This window comes from Phaenicophaeus curvirostris, chromosome 14 (genome assembly GCF_032191515.1).
Source record: "Phaenicophaeus curvirostris isolate KB17595 chromosome 14, BPBGC_Pcur_1.0, whole genome shotgun sequence".
Lineage (NCBI taxonomy): Eukaryota > Metazoa > Chordata > Aves > Cuculiformes > Cuculidae > Phaenicophaeus > Phaenicophaeus curvirostris.
In genome coordinates this window covers 15,556,279-15,581,125 of record NC_091405.1, presented here as the reverse complement: position 1 = coordinate 15,581,125, position 24,847 = coordinate 15,556,279, and the positions used below count along the sequence as shown (strand labels likewise).

General features: G+C 37.5%; 1 protein-coding gene across 3 annotated transcripts in view; it reads right to left on the bottom strand.

Moving 5' to 3' along the window:
* Positions 1-1,208: 1,208 nt before the first annotated feature.
* The window catches only part of FTO (FTO alpha-ketoglutarate dependent dioxygenase), a 215,262-nt gene continuing 191,623 nt past the window's right edge, over positions 1,209-24,847 (bottom strand). For all 3 annotated transcript variants that reach the window (XM_069868659.1, XM_069868661.1, XM_069868662.1), the window contains exon 9: positions 1,209-3,632. In XM_069868659.1, the coding sequence (XP_069724760.1) occupies positions 3,482-3,632 (151 nt within the window). In that variant the 3' untranslated portion in view covers positions 1,209-3,481. The remainder of the gene's footprint in view (positions 3,633-24,847) is intronic.

Below are 24,847 nucleotides of genomic sequence, written 5' to 3'. Positions count from 1 at the left end.
GGCCAGCTTCCAGTCAGTGATTACTCATGGCATTCTTATTTACACTTAGGATAATCACAATGTGCTGTAAAGCCCAGAGCATAAGCATGATACCTTTAAAATCTACTGTATCAAGATTATTTTTTACTTACATAACTTTTTAATAATAAGAAAGGACCTAAACGATAAAATATTTTCCTATACGGAGATATGAATAAAGCACTATAAAAACATTTCTAATTACATAGCATAACACAGCTGATACAGCAGTTTTCTATCAAATACTTAAATTAGGGCTTTAACTTTCATCCCCCAAATTACAGAAACAATAAGAGTTTTTCATTTTCTGCCAACATTTTCTTTCTATCAGTTATAAACCAACTCAGATTTTTTTAAAGAAAGCCCTCGCCTTGAGCATTTAATTTGTATTGGTTCCATGTTTAGTCAGTAGCTTTTGTAAAATTGATGAATATTGTCTAAAGGCAAGTGCAGACAGGCAAACAGATCTGTATCTTCTGTAATCCATTTAGCCTGACACACATGCAAGTGAACTATTTTACCTCAATTCTTTCATGGCTGATGAAAAGTAAATGTAAGCAAAGTTGTGAACTTCACCATTTAAAAAGAATCTAATATTAGAATCTAATTTATGCTCTTGCCTCTTCCCTGAAAAGAAACTGACCTCCTGCCTCCAGATCATCCAGATTTGGCAAATATCTGCTATATGCAGAATATCCATTAGAGGCTGTATTTTTCAGCTCACCCAAAATGGAAATGGGTTATGTAATGCTGGAATATACATGGATTGCTAAAGTATCATTGCAACATGAAATAACTGTAAGTATTTCAATAAAATAAAGAAAACTTCAAAGTATTTGTCTGCTTCTAATCCAAACACAGTAATAATTTACACTTGATCTCTCATTTTTTTATAGATATTTACCTTTAACCATGTTCTTCTCTTTGGGTACCATTTGGCATTACTACATGCTTCAAACATCAACCTTACTCATGTCTCAGCTATCAACTCCTGTGGCTTTGGAGACATGAAACCTTCTTAGACATCTGTATTTCCACTGAACTCAATCAAGTTACACTGATTTAGATCATGTGAGACTGGAATGCAACAAATCATCTTTAACCACTCAATTACTGTTTTTTTGCCAGTGAATCTTAGGTCTTATCCATTCTGAAGGAGTTCATTCGTCTATGTCTGTGTCGTGGATCTCTTCCAACCTGCTTATTCTATGATTCTATGATTGTTTAAACAAGTGCTATCTGGCTGCACTGAGGTTACTACTAGTTCAGCTAATTCACTAGTTTAAATCTTCAGCATAGACAAAATCTAGAATCATGTATTTTTAAAAATTCTATTATTGCTGCTAGTAGTTTCCCAACACAAGAAAATACCAAATGCTTGTTTTTCACTACTTTGGGAAATAATTGTTTGCCAATCATTTTTTAATAGCTACGCATCCACTTCAGCTACAAACTACAATGCTGATGTGCCTTCTATATCCTTTATGGCTGTCAGATCCATTTGAATACTGTGATCCCCATGGTTTCTAGCAGCGCTTAATTAAACACAGAATAATCATAAAGTAACAGCATAAACAAACAATCAATCTCCTCAAATGCTGTGTTAAAAGTGTTACATCATTAGCTTGTTTGAATTCATCTTGCTCATTTCCAAATAAATATCTGTTTCTGTGAGAACTGCCTTTTCAAAAGCAGAATTCCCACATCTTCAGCAAGCTTTTCTCTAAGTGATCTCCAAAGTAAACAGTATTTAGTGCGGCATTAATCCAAATATATGCTTTTGCCCACTGGTAAAGCCAGCTTTAGCTAGTGCAGGAAAGAAAAGGCTATGCCCGTAGCATAGTATTTCAAAATATTAAGAAATCTGTGGCACAAGAGACAACAGATAAATGTGTGGATCAAGGTTAAAATACAATCAAGCCTACTTTAAATAATTTATTCTTCAGAGAGCTTCTACGTTCTGCAGGGTGGCTCACAATTTTAGCAGAAGGCCAGGACTACAGCGAAAATGTTTATGCTTTTGCTGGCACAGCTATGTCAAAGGCGTTAAGAGGTACAGTCACCATTGATGTAATTGTCCTGGCAAAAGCTGGTAGGTGTGGACACAGTTTTATACCACTAAAACTGATTTTTTGCTGGCACAGCTTCTTTAGCTCCGGGGAGGTCTGGCATATCTTATACTGTCAAAAGTACAATTTTCGACAGTACAAGCCTCATCCGCACACAGAACATTTGCCAATACAGTGTACTGGTATGCTCTGGGTAAGCCTGGCCTGAACAGTGATTTTAAACAGATTAAGACAGGAGGCATATTCATTTCTTAGTGGCAACGTCAAGATCTGAGTCTTACTGGTTTCTTTTGTAGTGGTAATACAGAACGGGTGCTGTTTCACCATAATATTATTTTTGTCTGCTTTTTATGACAGAGGAAAAGGCGTACACCAGCTCAAGTTAACCTAATGGAAAATATCTCTCTTGTTCAGCAGCACCCTGTACCATCCAACACAGAATTCTTTTTTTTATAGCATGTTACTACAAAACAAATCACAAGCAAATTCATTTCTCATAGTCTTCTGGGTTTGTTCTCATAGATCTCACTAGATCAACGTAGATGCTGCAATGCTCAGTATGACATAACCTAAATCTGATCTATCAGGGGACCTGACATTCCAAATGGAAACCCTTACTTAGGTCCATCAGCTCTTTAGACAACACAGTGGGAAACCCGGCCGCAGAATAGGAATCACAAGTTGCAGAAACAAAGTAATGGTTAGGAACTGAATTCTGATTTCCAGGGAGCCCAGAAGGTGTAGATTCATCTCAGAAATCTCTCCCAGTACTACTCGAAAAACAGCAAGAAAGTCTTGTGATCTATGTCAGGAGGCTCTTGTAGAGTTTCTCATCTGAAAAAAATGCTCTAATGAGGACCCACTGCATAAAGGACTCTTTCCACCACCTCCTGCACTGCTGTCCATGTTAGTGGATTAAGAAGTCACAGCTGTTCTGTAGATATCCAGAAGGCTCAGGCTCAGCTGGCCTCTCATTAGGCTTCCCAAATCCTGATTCTGCCTTGTCATAGGTGTGAATAACACCGTGTGTTGCTCAAACCTGCCAAGCCAAAGGCAGTTCTAGGCATTCACGGAACCTGACATTTAGATGCCGAGGGAACTTGTGTAAACATGTATATCCATGGGCTGCAGAGTCAATGGCAAGTAGAGGAAAGAACTGAGGCCCGTGTTCTGAACTTTGGGTCTTAAAAGCCACCCGCTTCTGTAAATTTGGGGTCTAGCCTTTTGTATTATGAGACAGTAACCAACGTACTCTGTGAAGACCAGCAAAATCTGCATTGACACATAAAATAATAAATGATCAAGGAATCATAAAGCTGAAAAGATTTATTTTAAACTATAAGGCTTCTCTCCAAAAGATGAGCATCAATAAGTCTAGGCTGAAAGGTCATCAATTAATCTACCCTCTGAACAAGATTTTGTAGCTTAGCAATTACTTCTTCAAGATCATACGGCAGAGGCATATTACAGTCATCATCTGTCCAGAAAGGATGGCATTCTGGTTTCTGGTCTTCTGGCAAGCTCTCTGCCGCTTCTGACTGGCATCTGAAAAGAAAGGTAAGCAGATGAACTACTTAAGTAAAACTGTATCAAGAAACTGAATACTCAGCGAGGATATATTTGTGCATTAATTTAAAGAGAAAGATGATAATAAAAAAGAAATACCACATCTTCTGACCAAATGGATTGTTCATTTACAGTGAAGTTGATTTCTGTTATAGGCTTTGTGTTTTCTATAGGGATTTCTCAAAAAGCCAATCACAGAGAAAACTCAGTTAGTGTACCTTTACATGGTGAATTATTTTTTCATTATCTCAGCTGTTATTTAAAGTATGCGATTAAACCATTATCAGATTTAAATGTTTGCCGGTTTCCAATGTATTACTAGATTATTGAGAAAGATTAAACTGAATTTACTGCATTAAGGTCAGAGGGGATAGATTAAACAATATTAAAGAAGCTGGACGAGCTTTGTAGATTCTGGAGATTTACAAGTGTATCAACCTGCTTAGCTCTGAAAAAGGCAATATAAAAAGAGAAAATTCTATAAAGATAAATGGAAATGGAGGTTAATAACAACTTCCAATGATGAATAGGTGGGCAAAACTTCAATAAAATTAAATTAAGAGGTTAGCGTATGCTAGTCCCCAGAGAAATGTTTAAATTACAATGTTTTTTATTAAATGGATTATTCATCAATACTAGTGAAGTGTAATGATAATATTCAACTGAACTGCAGCCTGCAGATGAAAGTTTTGTAAGTGGCAACCATCACACCTCTTCAGAGTATGCTGCACCAAAAAAATTGTCTCAGTTCAAGGATTTCTCCTCCTTTCTTTTCCCCTCCCCTGAAACAACTTGCATGCTGCTGATTAATTAGTTAATGTTTGTAATGGAGCAAGACAAAGAAAAATGCTAAGCATTACTATAATTTTGGTAGACAGTGCAGATACACCTAGTTCTTCAAAGAGATGAAAAGCCAATTGTAGAAATACACTTTTATCTCTTGTAAGCCATTTTTATAAAATCATGTTCTATAAAGCACCTAACTGTAACAATTTTATGGTTGTTCTAAAGATGTATTTGACCTTCAACTCTGTAAAATGAACTCCAAAATTACTGGCACATGCAACTTCCTTGTCTACACCATCAACCTTCTGGAAGAGACTGTTCTCAAATGAAAGATGTCTTCTTCTCTTGGGAATTATTAATGGCAGTGTAATCCCCATGAGAAAACATTCTTCAGCTTTACACCCATGTTGGTGTGTGGTTAATTGCCACACCAGCATCCTGGGCACTCAATCCATCGTACATTACACTACAAGGACAGTATTAACACATAGCATTCCAATATATCTTCAGCTCTCCACATCAGCCCCTGATAATAGCATCTGTTAACATGCACTAAGTACTATTATGTAGCACATCACTTCATAAATAATAAGATTAGCCGACCTCAGGGCCCTGGGAAGAGTAATGTGTTTAAATGTCCTCATTATTTATTTAAAACAAGAATTAAAGGAACAGAAGCTACTTGTGACAATCCTCTTAGCATAAATATTAAACTGTTTGCATTGATAAGCTGCGCTGTACAGAATAACAGAGGATTTGTTTTGCCGGCTGCTTTATAATAGTTGTTAGACCAAATGCAGTTTAGTGTATGAGTTCTGAGAGGTACTTAACTGATTGTGCCATCATGTTCTGAAGACATTTTCCAAATTATATAAAGGAACAGGAGAAAATTAATATGCAGGGGAAGCTGAAACTAATTACAGCATAACTATAAGGCTTTTAAAATCTTGCTTTATTTTCTGTCTTGGCACAAAATAATACGCTCAATTTGCTGGCTAGTATAAGATATTCCAGTTTAAGCATTTCAATCTGAAAGCGGATAAATTAACCATGTAGAGATTATTGCAGATGACAAATCAAGAAGCTCAGCCAGTAAATACTACAGGCGTATTATGTGGTCTGCAAAACTCAACTTATAATAATAAACATTCTCTCTCTTACACATCTGTTATCAACAACAGAATTTCCATTGAGAGGAAGAATGTACCAACTCTTAGCTTCTTCACAATTTTCAGGGCCCTCTTTTTTTTTTTTTTTTTTAGATTTCACATCTCACTCTTACCTTGCTCTCTCACACAAACATACTGACCAGCTTTTCCTTTACATCTGGGGTTTGGTTATCTGTGTCACTGTAAATATGTCAGTAGTCACAATGATGCTGTAACTGGGCAGCCCATGAGCAACAATTCCAGTTGCTCCTTTTCCTTCTCTATTTTTCTTATCAGCAGAGCCATCTCTGAAAGGCAAAGCCACAACTGAGCATGTGCCTTAACTTGCAAGCAATCAGGCACTTGGGAAGCTTCAGCCACATCAGATTCCACATGAGGGTTAAAAGAATGGAAGGCTGCCAGGTCCTCAGACATTCTGCGCAAGTCTGATGACAGCAATGCATCAGTGTAATGCACAAGTATAAAAAAGGGGAAAGTACTGCTGTAATGTTGCAAATTCTGCAATCCCGCAGCTGCTTTGTCTTTCTGTCAGTGATTTCTATTCCCTTGCTTTATATCACTAGGAAGAAGAGGAGTGAGTGTTACTTTTACACATTTTGCAAGTCTCCTATTTTCATCAGAATTACAATCCCTGTGCCAGATCCACTGACATGAAATTCAACTCAAGTAGCTCATATTTAAAAATACGGAGCTGGGTTCTAAGCAGTCCTCACTGCACCTGGCAGTCGACGAAACAATTCACCTCAATGGCAACCACAAGCTTGGATGCAGCCATCCACATCTGTGCTTTCTGACTTAGAGTGAGTGTGCAAGAACAGCCCTTTCCAGATGAGTATATTACTATTGATTTTAATAAATTTCTGTGGGAGAAATTGTTCCTATGATGGCCTGTAATTTGTGGCAGAGTAACAGACCTGAATATCCTGCAAAAGGATAGCAACATTTTTAACTGAAGCAGAAAAATCAAAGCCACTTAAATAATTGCATAGAATTATTTCAAACTCCTTTGTAGCCAGGAAAAGAAAGCTATGACAGCTAAGTTAGCAATGATAACTCAGAATAGATAGATAATCTATTTTTCCCAAATACAAAAGAATTTGAGGCTCCATATGGGAAATACTATAAACATCAAAGTATGGTGGCAGTGCAAATTTCCAAGATTTATAAGTTAATTAAAATGCTATATATTAATTTAAAACTGTTATTTGAGTTAATAAAGTCAGATCTCAAAGAGAGAGCAGATCTAATCTGTGTATACTGCATGCACGAGATGTGTTAAGAGAAATACCACATGCTCTGAGATACAGAATAGATGCCAAATTGAGGCATTTTTCACACCTTATTTGCAGCAGGAGAACAGAAAAAACTGCCATGATGTATTTCAGAGCAATTCAGCTCCGACGCATCGATAATACATGTTCACCAACATATTAAATAAAGGATGTATTGTCTAAAGGGTGCAGAATACACAGAACTCCACAGCCCCTATTAAGATCAACCAAGACCTGCGCCAGTTTCACTTAAAAAAGCCCCTTTTTAAGGAACAATTAATTACTGTTGCGGTGCACATTCTCACTACCTCTCCCCTGCGAACTTCACAGCTTTTTGATCCCCTTTTTGTCCATTTTTTTGCTGAAGGGACTTTGCTCAATAATATTTACCAATAGCTGAAAATTAATATAAGTTCAGCTAGGTCATGACAAACATTTCTATAACCATACAACTTTGTATGATGATATAGGACCCTCTCCCTTGGAAGGTGGCTAATTTCACCATGGGCAGGTGTACATTCCCAGACACAAAGTTGCCTGGCTGTGGTCCCCTGGGCTGCACTGACATTTTGATGATCAGAGCGTGAGCTACATTAGAGGACACTGATCACAATGCTAAAATTAACCAAGCTAGCTAAAGTGTGTGTTAATTATGAGTATGCAAGCAGTCAATAAAAGGTTAATGCAAAAGTCAAAGGATAAATTTATTTCAGTATTGCATCACTCTAGTGACTAAATGACTAACATTACGCTTTGTTTTTAATCGATATATTTTACAGTAATGCCTGAGCCATTGATTTGAAAAACAGTCTTCTTTCTAAGTTAAGTTTTGTAACTATCAAGTATCAATATACTTAAACCACTGATTTTTCAGAGCAGATACTTCTTTGTTCCACTGTCAGGTAAAGGAATGCATATAAGCCAGGAGGTGGCCTCGAGTTCTACTGATGAATGTGATTAATGCAAATGAGAATTGTTACCTAGGAACCTAAATAAGGTACTGTGAATTAGGGTCACTGAATTCTATTGCACTGTTTGTCTACTCCACACAAGTGTAGTCAAAGCAGATCAATAGGGTCAATTTGTGGCTCAGCCTGCACAGGCATATTAAGAGTGCAGAGATGATATGAATAGCTCTGTTTCCTAGATGGCACTAATTTAGTGGCCTGTGCCTGGCAGTTCAAAGACCAATAGAGATCACGTGGAAATTCATAAGGTAAGTCAAGTAGCATCAGTCTAGCTGCCTCACCCATGTACTGATACAGTCAGAAAGGGTGAATGGGATATTTGTTCTTCATGGTCAAAACTGCACGCTCATCCATACATGTTTACATTTCAGCATTCCTGAAATTATTGTTTATATGGGAGTTATTTCCTTCCTCCATTCATGCTACAATAAAGGTGTTACTGAGCTGTTACTCAGAACTCCAGCGTATCTTATAAAACAATGGCCCATGTAAAAACAGGGCTTGGAAAAAAGGGGGTAGTGCTTCGTTCTTTTGAACATCTAATCCCCAATGTATTCCCAAGAAGTCTTTCCCATTTACATTAAGTCACTGCTGATACTCTTTCATGTGCTGTAACTAGAGTGTGCCCAGCCATAAGTAATGGTTGACACCAAGACTCCATTTGTAGAAGGGACAAAATGAGTTTGTTTCCAGATAAGAAACTTGAAAAGAGAATGTCAGATGTGGGAAGGGGTGGAGGCAGTATCAGTTAAATTTTAATCCAAGAAAATACATTTATCAGCTGCACAAATACACAAGTACAAATACGCACAATGGCATGTTAGATCTTTTCTGCCTGCTTCTTTCAAAAGTTGCTTATGACTTGAGTTACTGATGCATTTGGCCCATACTACAGAACCACAGTTTACAGTCACTGACCCAAGAGCTTTCTGCTTCCAAAGCCAGCCATTCCACTGGAAATGAGGACCTTTTTGACCACAATACAAATTGAAATCGGTAAAAATATATTTCAGCCTTTCTAAACTATTCAGCTGACAAACTATGGAAAGGATAAAGATTTGCTGCTCATTATCTTCAGCTACAGAGTGGGGATTGTAAAACAAAGCCTCAGAATCTTTCCAGCTCTAGGTGGAAAGAACGGAAGAAAAGAGCACAAGAAGCTACTTTATCTAATATATTCATCTCTACACCATGGATGAATTAATAAACAGAATTCTACCCAAAAGATACTTCTGATGAGATTATCAATGACCTTCCTCACCATGCCCACCAACTATCCCCAACCAAAGGGGAATTCCTAGTAGATGGCACTGCAGTAACTGAGAACAGTGCTGGCATTGGATGTGTGATGTCAACTTGACTTCCCAGACATGAACTTTCCTCTCTTTTGTGGCCTCTGTCCAACAGACCTAGAAACTGTCCATGAGAAAAATCATTGCACCTCCTATTCCCACAAGAGAATGGTTGCGTGGGGCAGCCTCCATCCCATGTTTGTTTGATTTTTTAATTAAGAAACATCACTACTCTCTATAAAGTGCACGGGGTAGGGAAATCCCCCAGAGAAGACTGAATAAATAACACAGCATTTGCTGAAAGATGAAGTTAAATCCAATTTAACCTATAGGTCTACAAATTGTTCCCTTTCAGCCTCGTTTCTCAGATGCTTCTGTTTCTTGTTTTTAGAATAATATGCATATAAGCTATGTAACCTAATTGCATGAGAAGCATGTTTATTCATATTTATAAACACACCCTTTCATACCCCTACTTGCAAAAAATCCCACCAGTCCAAAAGAGACAGCACCACAGACATGGATTTAGTTATATACTTTTCATGATCAGCAATGGGATGTGAGTTATTCCCTCTGTGCTGAGAATATTTGGCTTTGACTTCAATCAATGTAGAAACACATCAGCCTCAATATACTTTATATTCTCTCAAAAGGAACCTAAAAGGCTCGAAGCCTTTGCTGAGGCATCTGATGTTCCAGTCCCCTCTGCCTCACTATGTGATCGGCTGTTTTATTTCACTTGCGATCCTTGCCTTCCTATATTTTTTTTCAGACAAAGAAACAAAATGTCTGCTATATGCTGAGTATAAACACAGCTGACTTGTTTCCCCTAAAGTATTGATTTTATGCACTTTTAAAATAACTATTTTCATTCTGTTTGCATAATCAGCTGGGGCATTGTTCCTCTACATTTGCAGAAACACAGATGGAATTGCTGATTTTGAGCCTTTGGAGAGACTTTACAGTATTCTCCAGAATCTAAGCTTCTATTAAAATAGGGTTTCAAGCACTTCTGGTTGTGAAGATAGCCTGGACAATGTAAATTGATGCATGGTTATCTTGTTGAGTCCACAACCAGACAGACAGACGCAATAGCACCAAGGGAGCTGTGAACTTCCCCCACTTATTTTATTGGGTGTTTACTTGGGGCCAGATGCTCCCCTCTGTCGTGCAGAATGGCATTAAATGACTGAGAAAAAGAGAGGAAGAGGAAATGGAAATAAAAAATAACAAAGAGGAGAAAAGGAAATCTCCACCACCTGCTTCCCAGGGGGCTACAGATGCCCTCCCTTTGCCAGTATCAGACTGCTGGAAGATCTGGGGCTCAGCCATCCATATGGCACACTTTTTGAAAGACACTGCATTTTCCAAAAGAATATCACAAGAAAAGTTAATGATGCTTCCAGCATCATTTACTGTCCCACTTTATCTTTTGTTCTTCTTTTATGCAGATGTCATATAGCCAAGGAAAAATGTGAATGTAGGATGGTTTGAGATAACACTGCTGGAGGATGGCCCTTCCATTCAATGCCCCATCATTTAAAGCAAGCAATCCCATTTCCCAAAGAACTTCAGGGTTTGCATGCTCCGCATTTCTGCAAGAAAGCTGCAAGCGTTTAACTTGTTGCATGTGCATTTTTCCACAAGACAACTTTTCATGACAATAAAAATCAACTGCCGCATGACAAATCCCGATTTGTTATATGTGGAAAGCAAAAATCAAAAGAAACATGACTGAATGCAACTAACAGTAACCATATTACTTGTTCCTTAAATCAGACTGGACAGAAGTGCGCTCTATTTTTCCAGCATCAAAGCTACGTAATCCTTTCAGCCTGAAGTGCTTCCTGTGTCACTGTCACAAGTTCCTAACACAACCCATCCTCAAAATCCCACTACTTCCATCAGGATCAAAGCAAAGGTGACACAGAGGTAGCAACACCTGGGAGCAGAATGGAACCACACTCCTTGGGTATTTGAAGTTAACCGCTGTGAAGAGGGACTCTGTATATGATTATACATGGAACACTCCTTCATTGTAAGTTTATTATGGCCAGTGACTCCAAACAGAGGTCTTGCCCTAGGACCCACGTTATCCATCTGCTCTCTAACTCTTCCTACAATGCAGCTCTTAGTAGCTTTTGAAATATGCAAATTCTCACTAGTAAATCTGCATATTTCATTAGCCATAAGGAAAGGATGATAGACTGATAGCAACTATCACATGGGAAAGGCAAACAACCACAAGACTAACTCTTCATTTAGAGAGTGAAATTAAGACCTTGCTTATCACTACAAATTCATATGTGTACATATATACATAAGTGCTCACACACACACGAATATATGAGGAGCACACACACATTTTCTATCAAGAGATACGGCCTTGAACTCCAATGTGGCTTAGGGAACAACAACAGAAAAGGTTTATTGTGCTGAAGAACTACACTGTCTTCCCTGTGTTTTTCACCTCAGCTGTAGCCTGCAACCAGAATGTTTATATCATATATTGAAACTAATACTATAAGAGCAATGCAATCCTATGCACCGAAACAGCTTCCTTTAGATCAACATGAGGCCAAACAGAAGCAGGAGGGAACAAATAATAGGGAAATGAGAAAATAGATACAAGAAAGGCAGAGAGGCTCAAAAAGAAGAAAAAGAAGTTTAGGAATAAAAAAAGAAAGCCTCAATGTAACTAATCACATTTCAGTCACCACAGACTTTCTCCATGGCTGCTGCTTTATTCAGTGATATTTTATGGACAAATCACTATGAAAACATATCACTGAAAAATTTCCAGTGCTGGCAGAGAAACAGACTTGATGTCCCAGGAAATGCTACAGTACGTCCAGGCACAAATAAAAATCATATGGCAAATATACGCTCAATATGCTTCTTCTCCATTTCTGTAAGTGGAGTAAATCTTTCTGATTACCAAACAAGACATCAGATTTTTTTCTATTACCCTTTACATTTCTAATAACTGAAAACATATACAGATGTTAAATATCCTTTTCTACTTTAACTCATAAATAATTACCATCATCCAAATACAATGAGAATAAATGATTTTTTTTTTTACTTATTTTCAGCTTCATTAAGGGAAGAAATTCTGTGTGAATGTTTAGCATCACTATAAGTCAAAATTTTGCATTTAATGTAATTCTGCAATAATTTTAATACCAACTAAAATTCCAGGATAGACTGAATGATGATTTAAAGTTACTAAACACAAATACACCTTCCTTTATGGAATACGATTGTGTTCAACCAATTTAAACACACAATAAATTACATGCATTTGATCCTGTCCCACTTTCAGATGTTATTGCCGTGAGCGTTTAAAAAAAAGCACAAGATCCTGACCTATGAAATTCTAGCATGGACTTGGACTGTACTTGGCACTGGTGAGATTGCTCCTTGAATCCTGTGTTCAGTTCTGGGCCCCTCACCACAAGAAGGATGTTGAGGCTCTGGAGCGAGTCCAGAGAAGAGCAACGAAGCCGGGTAAGGGGCTGGAGAACAGGCCTTATGAGGAGCAGCTGAGAGAGCTGGGGGTGTTTAGCCTGGAGAAGAGGAGGCTGAGGGGAGACCTCATTGCTCTCTCCAACTACCTGAAAGGAGGTTGTAGAGAGGAGGGTGTTGGCCTCTTCTCCCAAGTGACGGGGGATAGGACAAGGGGGAATGGTCTCAAGCTGTACCAGGGGAGGTTCAGGCTGGACATCAGAAAGAAATTTTTCACAGAAAGGGTCATTGGGCACTGGCAGAGGCTGCCCAGAGAGGTGGTTGAGTCACCATCCCTGGAGGTGTTTAAAAGATCGGTGGATGAGGTGGTCAAGGACATGGTTCAGTGGTTGATAGGAATGGTTGGATTTGATGACCCTGGAGATCTTTTTCCAACCTAGTGATTCTGTGAATTTTCTCAGCACCATGAAGACTTATTCATGCAAGTGAGTACCAAAATGCTACTAGTAAGTAAAACCTAAAATGTCTTTTGCAACAAATGCATATAGCTCTTCATGTTATTTCCCTTGGCTTAAAGAATCTTTCTGAATGCAATATCAATGACTTTAAACCGCAGACCAAGATTTTAGACCTTTCAGTGGTGCCAACTTGTTTTATATGCTATGATATGTAGTCCTAGCTTTGAGCTATCTCTCACTACTGATGCTTTTGATGCTTTGTTCTCTTTTTACTTTAGGAGAGAAAATACAAATAATGCTGAGTTCTCTTCTTACTCTCAAATTCTTCTGATGTCTATCTTCAGAACTCTTCTAACATCCAATTTATGTCATTCTTTTTCTTTCTTATGCTGTGAATTTGAAACAAAAGAAGGTAACATAATATCATAAGATCTGTGGACGACTGAAATGGCCTTCGGAGTAAACTTCAGAGTTATTCGTAAAACTATCTTGCCTGAACAGAAACTGGAAATTGCTTTTCAATAGATAATGCAACTACTCTTGAAATTCTTCTTGGATGAAGTTATTGCCATAGGGAACCCTCTAATGATAATAAGTTATATGGTGCCACTGCCTTAAGAGCACTTCAGATGAGTTATTTTTTTTTAGCATTTTCAAAGCACAATTCAAATTAATTCTCAAACATTTATGTGCTTTCTCTTAACTAATTCTTTATTAGAAAATGGCTACAAAACCTTAAGTTTGTTAATGAGAGAAACTAACATCTGCTGTGCTGATTGACTTGCAATGCTACTCTCATGTTATTCCTCCATATAATTCCTCTTAAAACACCACATCAGAATTCTTCACACATCAGAAAGACCTCTTGCATTAGTTAATTAAGGATCTGATTCAATCTACTATTAGGATCAAGCAAAATGCGTAGTCACATATTTAAATCTCATTCAGCTCACTAAAACTTTCAAATATATTACAAGATCAGCACAAGCTTAAAAGCTACATTGAGCAGGGTCCTTAGAGATGATCTCTACATCACTGCTGAGTGCACAGCTACGCACACATACACAATTAACTGCAACTTTTATTAAGAACTTGAGGCAGCCATCCTATTCCTAGCCCTGTCCCTATCCTTGCATTTAGTCTCTAGTCGTCATGCTGCACCAACCCATTCTCTCTAATTTACTGTACCACATGCATGAATCTTCCACCCGTTATTTGAAGTAGTGCAGGACTACAACAATATACTTGCTTTTCAGAGATTTCTACCAAGCAACCTACATAGTAGGCATACTGTCAGGTTCAAATTCTGTGGATAACAGTGTAATTTTTTGAGATTGAGGAAACAGAAAGCTTTTGTTGGGTGACATAGGGTGTCCAGCCCTCTGTACTTTCTGCAGATTCATGGGAAGTCAAGATATATACAACGAAAAGTGTCTATTTCATTAATCTCATGAAAGAACTACTGTTTTGTATTCCTGCATTCTCTGTCTGCTAAAAAATTTATTTGAACTTTTTGAAAAGTCTTGGTCTTGCCCTTACATGTTTTATTTTGTCTATAAATGTTGTATTTCAGACTCTGATTTTAATAGTTTACTGCTTGTCAACTGAGCTACTTTAGTCATTCCTTTCAATGAACTGTCAATGAAATTTGTTATCATCCTGTGTTACAAGAAATGCTACTTCCCTGAGCATGAAAGAGACCAATTTACTTCCCTCCTATTTAGTTTGCTTGTTCAAATTATATTGTGATTATATTAATCTAAAATGCAAAGTATGCGTTCATGTCTTTCTTTGTTGAGATGTTATTACTCTGATCTGTCTTAATGCCAATGAATTAATGTAAACTTTAAGAGTTTTGTAAATAGCCACATAATCCTCCTCCTTTTGGTACAAACAGGAGGTGGCCTTTCTTCTTTTTCCCTTTCCCAAGTAGTCCTGAGGAGTTATTAATTTGTAGTTTGTATTTCTCAAATATGTACAGTTCTACAGGGAAATTTCACCAGCTCTCCTGTTTATTGAAGTGCCAGTAAGAGCATCTAGGGAAGCTAATGACATTCCTCAGCAAGATGAAAAGCCCATTTTCTTAGACCTTCTCCTACAGAGTTTGTCCTTTCTACTTTCACTTCAGCTTTTCTCGCATTTCACTGCTATTTAGTTTTCCCCTGGAAACATCTAAACATAATCCTTTCACACACAGCCATCCCAAACAGTGACAGGCCTGCGTTAGCTACCTTCTGTACCAATTTGATCTCCCTTTTCCAAGCCTTAATGACTCTAAGAGGCTCAGTTTACTTAATGTTGGCTTGTCTGTTTAGTCAGAGTGAAACACCAGTGAAATCACACTGTAACCACACGTTCTTCCCAAGTCCTTGAGGACTGCTCCATGTACTTAGAAAATGTACATATTAGAAAAATACTGTTCATTTACATTTGTCTCATAATTTAAACCAGGTACCAATCTTCTAAAGATATCTGTGACCTTTCTAACTGGAAGGTTTTGAGCACTCTTGCTTTATGAACACTTTGGGGATCAAAAAATCTTGTTTGACGGTCTACCTCTTGTATTTTTGACTCAGAAACAATAAAGGGTGTTATTCTGTGCAGCTCTGGATTTCAGGAATCAAATAATCTTCTACCAATGCAAAACCCCTTCCTGGTAGGAGTCAGCTGGGGCTGTGCCAAGAAGATCTTTGCAGTGTTCAAAGCCATTTTTTTCTCAGCTTGCTTCAGAACACACACACAAGAACAATACCCACCTTTGCATACAAACAGCCCTCTTAGACATATTAATATCTGGCACAATGCTGCAATATTAACTTATAACAGACTGGAGAATCCTGTAGCCTAAAAATGTTGATTTAAATCCAGGAAATTATAAAAGACTGTTACAGCACTACTATCATGATAAAGGAAATAAAGTGATCCAGGCATCTACAAGCCTCTGTAGTATTAGGCAACAGGAAACCTGTTACAAGATTCATTCCACAGACAATATGAATATATAAAGCATGCCAATCAGTATGTTTTTTTCTGGAAAACAAATCTTGTTGGACAAACCCTTCAAGATGACAAGTTCTGTTACCAGAAGAAACCATAGAGGAATGTTATGAGTTGATTTATGCTGCCAGATCTCTTTTTTTCCTCAAGTAGCACTGAATGTCAACAGAACATACACCACACTAAGTAATGACTGTCAAGCAACATAACGGTAAACATCAAGGGGGAGTCACTACTGAATGGTGACCCTCATAAGGGATTCCTCCAGAGACCAATACAGTGGCCAGTATTAGTCACATTTTCATCAGTATTCTGAAAGTAAATGGCAACAATCAGCTATCTGGCATTTTTTACAGATAGCACAGAGACTGATATGGTTAAAAAAAGCGGAGAAGTTTTAGTCCTGCCAGGTCACTTAGTGATCAGGACCAAACGTGTTATAGAAGTATACGCAATGACACTGAGCAGGATGACAGGAAAATTGATGAGTTTGTACTCAAAACCCACTGCATGTGAAAACAAGGTAGATATTATCCCAGACAACTCAGAATGAAATCCCAGTATAGTACCTAATCCTTCTGTGTTTCCCTAGGTAGACTAACACAAGAGTAACATGGAATAACCTTGTTTCCAGCTTTTTAGAAGTACATTGAAGGAAGCGAAGAAAAGAGACTGTAGAGACAGGTGGAAAATATGCGATAATGATTAACTCAATTTGCTCCACTTATCAGATTTACAACTGATAGACTGAAGGAAAATATCTTGTATGAAAGAGCTCTCTTGCCTAGCAGAGGAAGCTGGAATTTGAAAAAGAACCCAGAGAAATTCATGTATGCCTCATTTTTACAGTGAAGTCAATCACACACTGGGTCAAACTATTAAAGGAACAGAATATTCTTCATTTCTGACATCTTCAAATCAAGAAAAGATTCCTGCCTGGAAACCATGCAGTTACACAGCTAGCACAGGGATAAAAGGGTAAAATTTAGTAACTTGTGACAGAAGTCAAAACAACTGACATAAAAATCCTATATACAACGATGTTCAAACTTCTACACAACCAGTTTTTAATGAGCTTACTTTGAGTAAGACTTTAAAAATACCTTGTAATACATATTACTGTAAAATTATATATTCTAATTGGAATGGATAATCCAGGAGACTGAAGAGAGAAGGCTTCTATTGTCAAAGTCCCACAGGTATCAGCTTAGCCTTTGAACCCAATACCACTATGGAAAGAAAACCCCTGATGCAGGGAATAAAAACCTCTAGAAGAATAGAGTAACCATATTCTCCATTCTCTTGAAATTGTTATAGACAGATATAAGTCTTTTTTTTTATACAAATAGGTTTAACTGAAAAGAGAATTTGCCAAAAGGTACATAAACATACATATATTTAATTAATATTACAATTTGCCCTGCAATTTATGAAAACTATTCAAGATATGGAAATGTAAGTAAACAGTGTGTTTCTCATTTCTTTTACTTAATTTTTCTTAAAGCATGCTGGAATGACCAAAACACACAAGGTCATATTGAATGAAAGAACATCATTTGCTTGTTCAAAATGTCATTATGGAAGATTCGGAAAAAGCAGCTGCATTACAAGTCACCTCTCCAGCTTTCACAAACAAACTATTAATGGAGAAAGTCAGTCCTTTACAGTGCATTACAGAACAAAGGTCACCTGGGAAACCGTAAGGCCTCACTGGCTACCCACAAGACCAACCTGATTAGTTCCAATAACCTTCTGCCCTTGCCAAGGGACTGATGGAGAGTCAAGTTTTTCAGCAGACTGCTAACTTGGTATTCATGCTTTTTAGATCAACACTTACACAAGCTGAAGTGTCTGAGACTCATCTGAAGCACTTAGTTATAATTACTGCATAGTGTCTACTGTAATTACCATGAGCATTATAATCATGCTGATAATTACCAATTCTCTACACAAACAGACAGTCCAAACTCAGAATTGATGTCATAGAATCGCAGCATGGTTTTGGCTGGAAGGGGCCTTAAAAGATCATCCAGTTCCAACCCCCTCGCAATGGGCAGGGACACCTTCTGCTAGTTCAAAGCCTTGTCCAACCAGGTCTTGAACACTTCCAGGGATGAGGCATCCCCTGATTCTCTGGGCAAAGAGAGTGCAACTTTGGCATACTAACTTTTAATAGTCTTGTTCCTCTTGACTACTATAAATATGACAACAAGAATATTATCAACAGGAAAGTTTTCTTGGAAATAACTTGTAACCACATGCCAAACGCTTTTAAGCAATTTCCTCCAAAATTCAGAAGGTGCCCTGGCAGTTAATGCCCCTTCATCCACTGCTTCATAGACAACAATGGGTTTGAGGAAAGAAACTAGCAGTTTTCATCAGTAATCCTCATTTGATCATTGCTATACAGGAACCTGGCACAAACAACAGAATCCTCTCTACTTTTCCACAAAAGTAGAATTTATAACCAATGTATCTTTAAGATGTTCTTTTCATTGATTTTCAGCAATATCTTACTACTTAGGACCTGCTAGAACTGTCTGTTCTCTAGAGATTTAATGGTAGAAGGCGCTGAACATTCAGTTCTCGGTGATGAAAATGGGAGTTGACGGCTCTCAGCAGCTCATTGCATTAGACAGTAGGGATTGCTCACAAAAAGAATGACAGCCATACCTGAAAAATGTTAAGCAAGGTCCTAACAGCTCAGTTACTGGCTAGCGTGCACCCAGAATTGGACAATAAAGTGATAAAGACAAAGTAAGCATCGCATTTTGCGCTTACTTAAAAAGCATTGCATTTTAAAGCTATGCTTATTTTAAACCATTTATATTGTTTCCACTTAGCCACAATCTATTCTGAGAGAATGAGCAAAGTGATACCAAATCATCTATTAAAGCTACCCAAAGGTACAGTCGCTGTTCATAGCATGATGCAAAGAATGTTTACAACAATTACTTAGTCGCCTTAAATTCAAACACACCAGTCTAAAGTATTTCTGAGAATTTATCACATTCTAATATTTTAAGTATACGCACTTCTGTTCAATTTTTGCCATTACACCTTATATTTGCATTAAAGGAATTTTATTTTCCTCACTAAAAAAAATCCACTGGTAAGCATGGTCATTCTATAGCTAGTATATAACTGTATTTAGGATTTAAACCTCTTAGAGGGAAAGAGATGCATAGTCCATGTGTCACACCAGTTGACATTGCCTTAATCAAACCGATATATCTTCAACCTCTTGATCAGTTTTGCACTACCGTAATTATATTGAGTTCAATGGTTATTCTTACTTACACCTAAATAAGGAATCAAGCCCACGGCATTTCTTCTCGTTCAAACACATTGTCCAAGGCTCCACATCTACGTATTTTCAGTTCCATGTGCATTTTTATGCAGATGCTAGACATACTCTCCTTAAACAGTTGTGCAAGTACAAGAACTGATGCTATTTAATCTGGGTTGGGTTTTTTTCCCTTTGACAGGAAGGGACATTCAGACTGCTTAATGCCATCACATCAGAATGCAGCATGATCTTTACTTGAAAGAAATATCAATTAGATGTTCTTTGCTTTCAGGTACTGTAGCCACTAAAACAATTTAACTTTAATTCCATCTGACTTCAATTGTGTTCAAATTATAGTAAAAGGAAGAAGACAACAAGCTGTAAATATGAAAAGAGACAGAAAATCACTGAGAATCATGCCTTTATGAATATTTGATGAAGAAAGGTTAGATCTACTGCTGGTAAATTACAAGAAATTATGTCCATCATGTGACTCTGTCAGCAAAGGTTAATACAAATAGGTTTGGATTTAGTTGAGATGACAATGAGGATTAAAAAAGATTCATTCTGTCCTTGCTGCAATTAGTTTTTCCTCTACTATTATTGTAACGGACTTTATCGTTAGGATTATGGTAACAGAACTACTGCTCAATGAAATCATTTTGTTTTTCATAATACTGTGGCAGTTTTGCAATAAATTTTTCATCTCTACTAATCTAGCTCTTTATTGCGCATTTGCTGAAGTAGAGATACAACCATTAACCCATTTCTGCCTGTAATAGATCTTATTTTGACTGACAGGAATTTGGGGCACTGTCCTGTGGGCTGCACCAAGGCCCGCAGGTTCCCTACCACCGCTCTCCATTCCCACCACAAGGGAGGAGCTGTTGATTAAGTGGGACGTCACACAAGACCCTTTAGACAAAAGTAGCAATGACATCTGATCTTGTCCAGCAGTTCATAGAATCATCGAATCACCAGGTTGGAAAAGACCCACTGGATCCTCGAGTCCAACCATTCCTATCAAATACTAAACCATGTCCCTCAGCACCTTGTCCACCCGTCCCTTAAACCCCTCCAGGAAAGGTGACTCAACCACCTCCCTGGGCAGCCTGTTCCAGTGCCCAATGACCCTTTCCGTGAAATACTTTTTCCTAATGTTCAGCCTAAACCTCTTAACGTGTCTATGCAAAAAAAATCAAAAGCTTATGCAAAGCTAGTTTTTCTTCCAAGAGGCACGTCAAATTTTAACTTCTAAATTCAAATGTTACATTTGCTCTTGTCCTGACAAACTGCTTTAAATGCAAAATTCTGCTGTCCTGGAGCCCATATTTTCTTTGCCCACTTTTGAGTTTGAATATATACTTTTAAGAATACATGTTCTAAGTGTAGCAGAAATATAATTCATATTTTTTTATGTCTGAAGAAAATAAAGCCTTTTGTCATAATCTCTTCTGATAAAAACATAAGTTAAAACTCTAGAAGTGTACTGTGCATTAGTAGGGGTACGCAGAATTGTTAGAAAGAGTCAAAAGTGACTGGCAAATACCTAATTGGAATTGGCATGCCCAGCACAACTGATGGCAAGCAGTCATACTTTGGTGGTGTCCACTGAGAGTTACTTCTGCAGTTACATATACTTCTTCCACACTTAACGCCACGTGAAAGAAGGAAATTTAACACATCAGGAAGCTTGCTAGATTATCAGAACATCTAATCAATACCATTGACAATAATTCTGTCTAAAAGCATTGGGGCAACCCTAAGTAAGATACGGAAACAGACGTTCAGGGCCTCTGCCGATATGTTACCTTTGACCCAGTGCTTCCACTCCATGCCCAAGAGGCAATGTGGCTTCCTTTCCTGAGCTCTTCCACCTAACTGCTTTCCAGCTGCCTAGTTTAATAAAATGCACCCTTCACGGTAGCTTTGACCGAGCTAAAACCAAAACAAATAAAACCCCAAAACCCCCACTAGTGCCACAGCCTCTGAGGCACGAGAAGCAGTGATTCAGGTCATCCCTGCTGCAGCCATCTTATCAGTTGCATAGATTGGACTTGTGTAAATCTCAGCAACGTGCTCAACATTACGGGACTCAGTGGGATACAAATGGCTTCTTCATGTACTAGGCTTGCTCACAGAGATTTGAGTTACCTGTGGAGAAACTTTCCCGCTATCTGACATACACCTGGTGGTCCTGAAAGACATCATGACAAATTTCCATTCGCCAGATTTAATGCTCTAAAAAGCATCCAGATTTTACTGCTCTAGTTGAAGTTAACTCTGAAAGACAGAAGACAGGGATGCATATGTCTCAAAATACCTCAGGTAGCATTAAGGAAATGAAGTGCAATGGAAAAAACATTAAACTCATAGCATATGCAACATATCAAGTTTGACTGTTGTTCCCATGTACTGGTAATGGCCATCTATCTTAAAAGGAAAAAAAGAAAAAGAAAAAAAGTGATCAGCCTGTTCTGAAAAGAAACATCTCAAAGCACAAATGTACTACACAGGAGTCACAGATCAGCGTATAAACTTTTAAACATGTTGGCTGCTACAAAGAAATCAGAAAGAAGTACAACAAGGAGAGTCATAGCTATCAGCTAAAATACGCACATAACCCCTAGAAAAAGAAATGCATGTCACAGGGCAGGAAAAAAAAAAGATTTTGTTATTTTATCATTGACTTCATTGTGTGTTTAGCACTGAGACCAGGTAGCCTACGAGACTAGTTCTTCTACATTCCATTGCAAGGCAATCCATGGAGCACAGGCTATTTGAAGGACATGATCCATATTCCACAGCTGCATCAGTCACTGAATTTCATAACTGTTAAATAAAAATGTGACTATTGCTCTATGACTGCCCAAATTGTCAGTCTTTAAAAAACTACCAAATAAATCCCCAGAAACAGAGTCTTTAAACTTCAGAATATCTTCTTACAGTAATATCAAAGTAAAAAAAATACAAACCACAAAATCAAACAAAAACCCGAGGCCTTCAGCTTTAAAGACAACGTAATGAGATCAGAGATTCTGTTGGCAAAGAAATTAACTTATGGCTGATTAATGAAAGCAACCTTAAATAGCCGGCATATTGCCAGGAACAGGATACTATAACAAATGGGTAGGAAATAACAGGCAGCTTTCAAGGGGCTCAAGCACAGCACCCTAGAAGAGAAATTTGAGCAGGATACTGCTTGCAAATTTGATCCCAGGTTTTTGGAATGACCAAATAAGTAATATCTGCTATAAAGTCCTCTATAAATTCCCCCTGTCCATGTATCCTATAATAATAATACAGATAATGGATTTAATTAACTGTTGGTGAAAAAACAGTTACTATATACGATCCATAATAAAAATTTTGCTTGTTGTTATAGGAATTACCAGAAATAAAAAAAATCTGCTAGGCCTTATGAACCCTAAAGGTCCTTGGCTGCACTCATAATTTGTTCCACTTCATGTCAGCAGTATCTTTTGTCTATTGCTGTAATTCATATTAAATATCTTACGACTCATTCAATTGCTATTGCTCCCTCTTCTCTTTGGTTGGCATAAGACCAAGCCTCAAAAGAATGAACTTACAAAAGATACTTAGCTGGTCTCTTTGACCTTTTTGATACCTCTTTTGGCCTCAAATATGCTTGGTTTCATGCTCATACACTTGATTTATTACCAACCTCCCACAGTTGATATTGGACTAGTTGAGCTATAAAGGTCCCTTCCAACTCACACTATTCCATGTTTCTACGATTAACACTTCTGGGTACATAAACTATATAGAATCATAGAATCATAGAATCATAGAATAACCAGGTTGGAAGAGACCCACCGGATCATCGAGTCCAACCATTCTTATCATTACGAACTGTTTGTAAGCTTGTCTGGGTGCTTACATTGCCTTACATGCTAAAAATAGTTTCATTTTTACCTACCTGGATGACATGTTTCTTATCATTTTCACTTGCTTACGTTTCTTTAAAATAATAACAATATAAGTTATCCAAAAACTGGTGGAGATTATCTGGGGGTTTTTACGAGTCCCACATTCATATGAAATAATAAAAATACATTATTCATAGTGGACATGTTTTGGTTTTTTTTAATAGGCTTCCTGATATTTTCTTACTATACCTGCCAAATAGAATGCAAGCTTATAGATTAGTATCAAAGAGAGAATCCTATGGGCAGTAACAAGGACTGAGATGCAGTGGTACTTTACACGCCCTTCTTTTTTTCAGTTACAACTCAATTTTCATCTGTTTAAATCTATTTTAATCTCCAAAAGAATAAGCAAATGAAGTAGGGTATAAACTTAACCTAGAAGTTAAATTGGTACATAATAGTCTTCCAAAGTAGGATGTTCAAATTACCAACTGTATAATGGTGATGCTAAAAAAAGAAAAGAAACAACGCAAAACCAATGGAAATGAGACAGTTGAAGGAAAATATTTTCAGCAAATACACTGCATGCTTGCGGAGAATCTTATATATTCACATGAAGAATAATCAAAAGGTATTATGTATGTGCAGAAGGGGGTTAGTGTCAATCAGATTAATCATACACTTATCGTTTGAAGACACGATAGTATTATTGATTATAGCAAAAATCTAGGAGATTAGCTGCAGTTCAGATCACTGTCTTCTAGGAAGATGGCAACATGTAGATTTTCCACAACAAACAGCTGAACAGACAAGCTGCCTAGGCCTTTTATAGCTATACATTAAGACACTTGGTCATGCCATCTTTTAAAAGATATTTATTTTCCCCTTCATAAACAGTGAAAGCATAATTACAGATTTTTTTTTATGGAATATCCAAGATTAAAATAAAATCAAGAGATTTTATGTAGGCACACTTAAATATCTTATTGACTCTGTACCTCAACAAACTGTTAGCTCAATCCAACAAAAATTTTTATATGCTGGTTCTGACTCAACAGAGTCATTCAGCATTCACACATCTTCAGAAACAGGTCTCAACAGAAGTACTAATTCTTTTAAACAGAGATTGATATAGCCTGCCTAAGTAGGCCTGGAATGCTTAGCAATCTGTGGAATGCAACACGTATGTAACATTGACATGAATGTATACAGGTAAGAGTTCAGAATTTCTATAGGAGGTTAGAAGCTTTAGTTGCTGCCAGAAGTCAGGAAAATTATCCTCTGCAACAGGACCTGCTAAAAATCTGAATGTTATTAGAAATGGATTTTCCTGAAATAAAATACAATCATTTCAATATGACCAGGTGAGCATAGTAATATCAGTTGTCTGAAGGAACAGACAATGTGCTATTCTACAAATCAGCTGGCTTTACCAGTGGCTGTCAGAAGAACTCAAGAGTTTGATATTATCAGGGGGGTTATATTCATCTCTCAAAATTGCTCATGTGTGGCTTTGTATTTGATAGTTCAAGAAGAAACCAGGCAACCATACATTGGTTTTCATGCTCTTCCTCTAAACCTAATGCTGGACACATGAATCTGATAC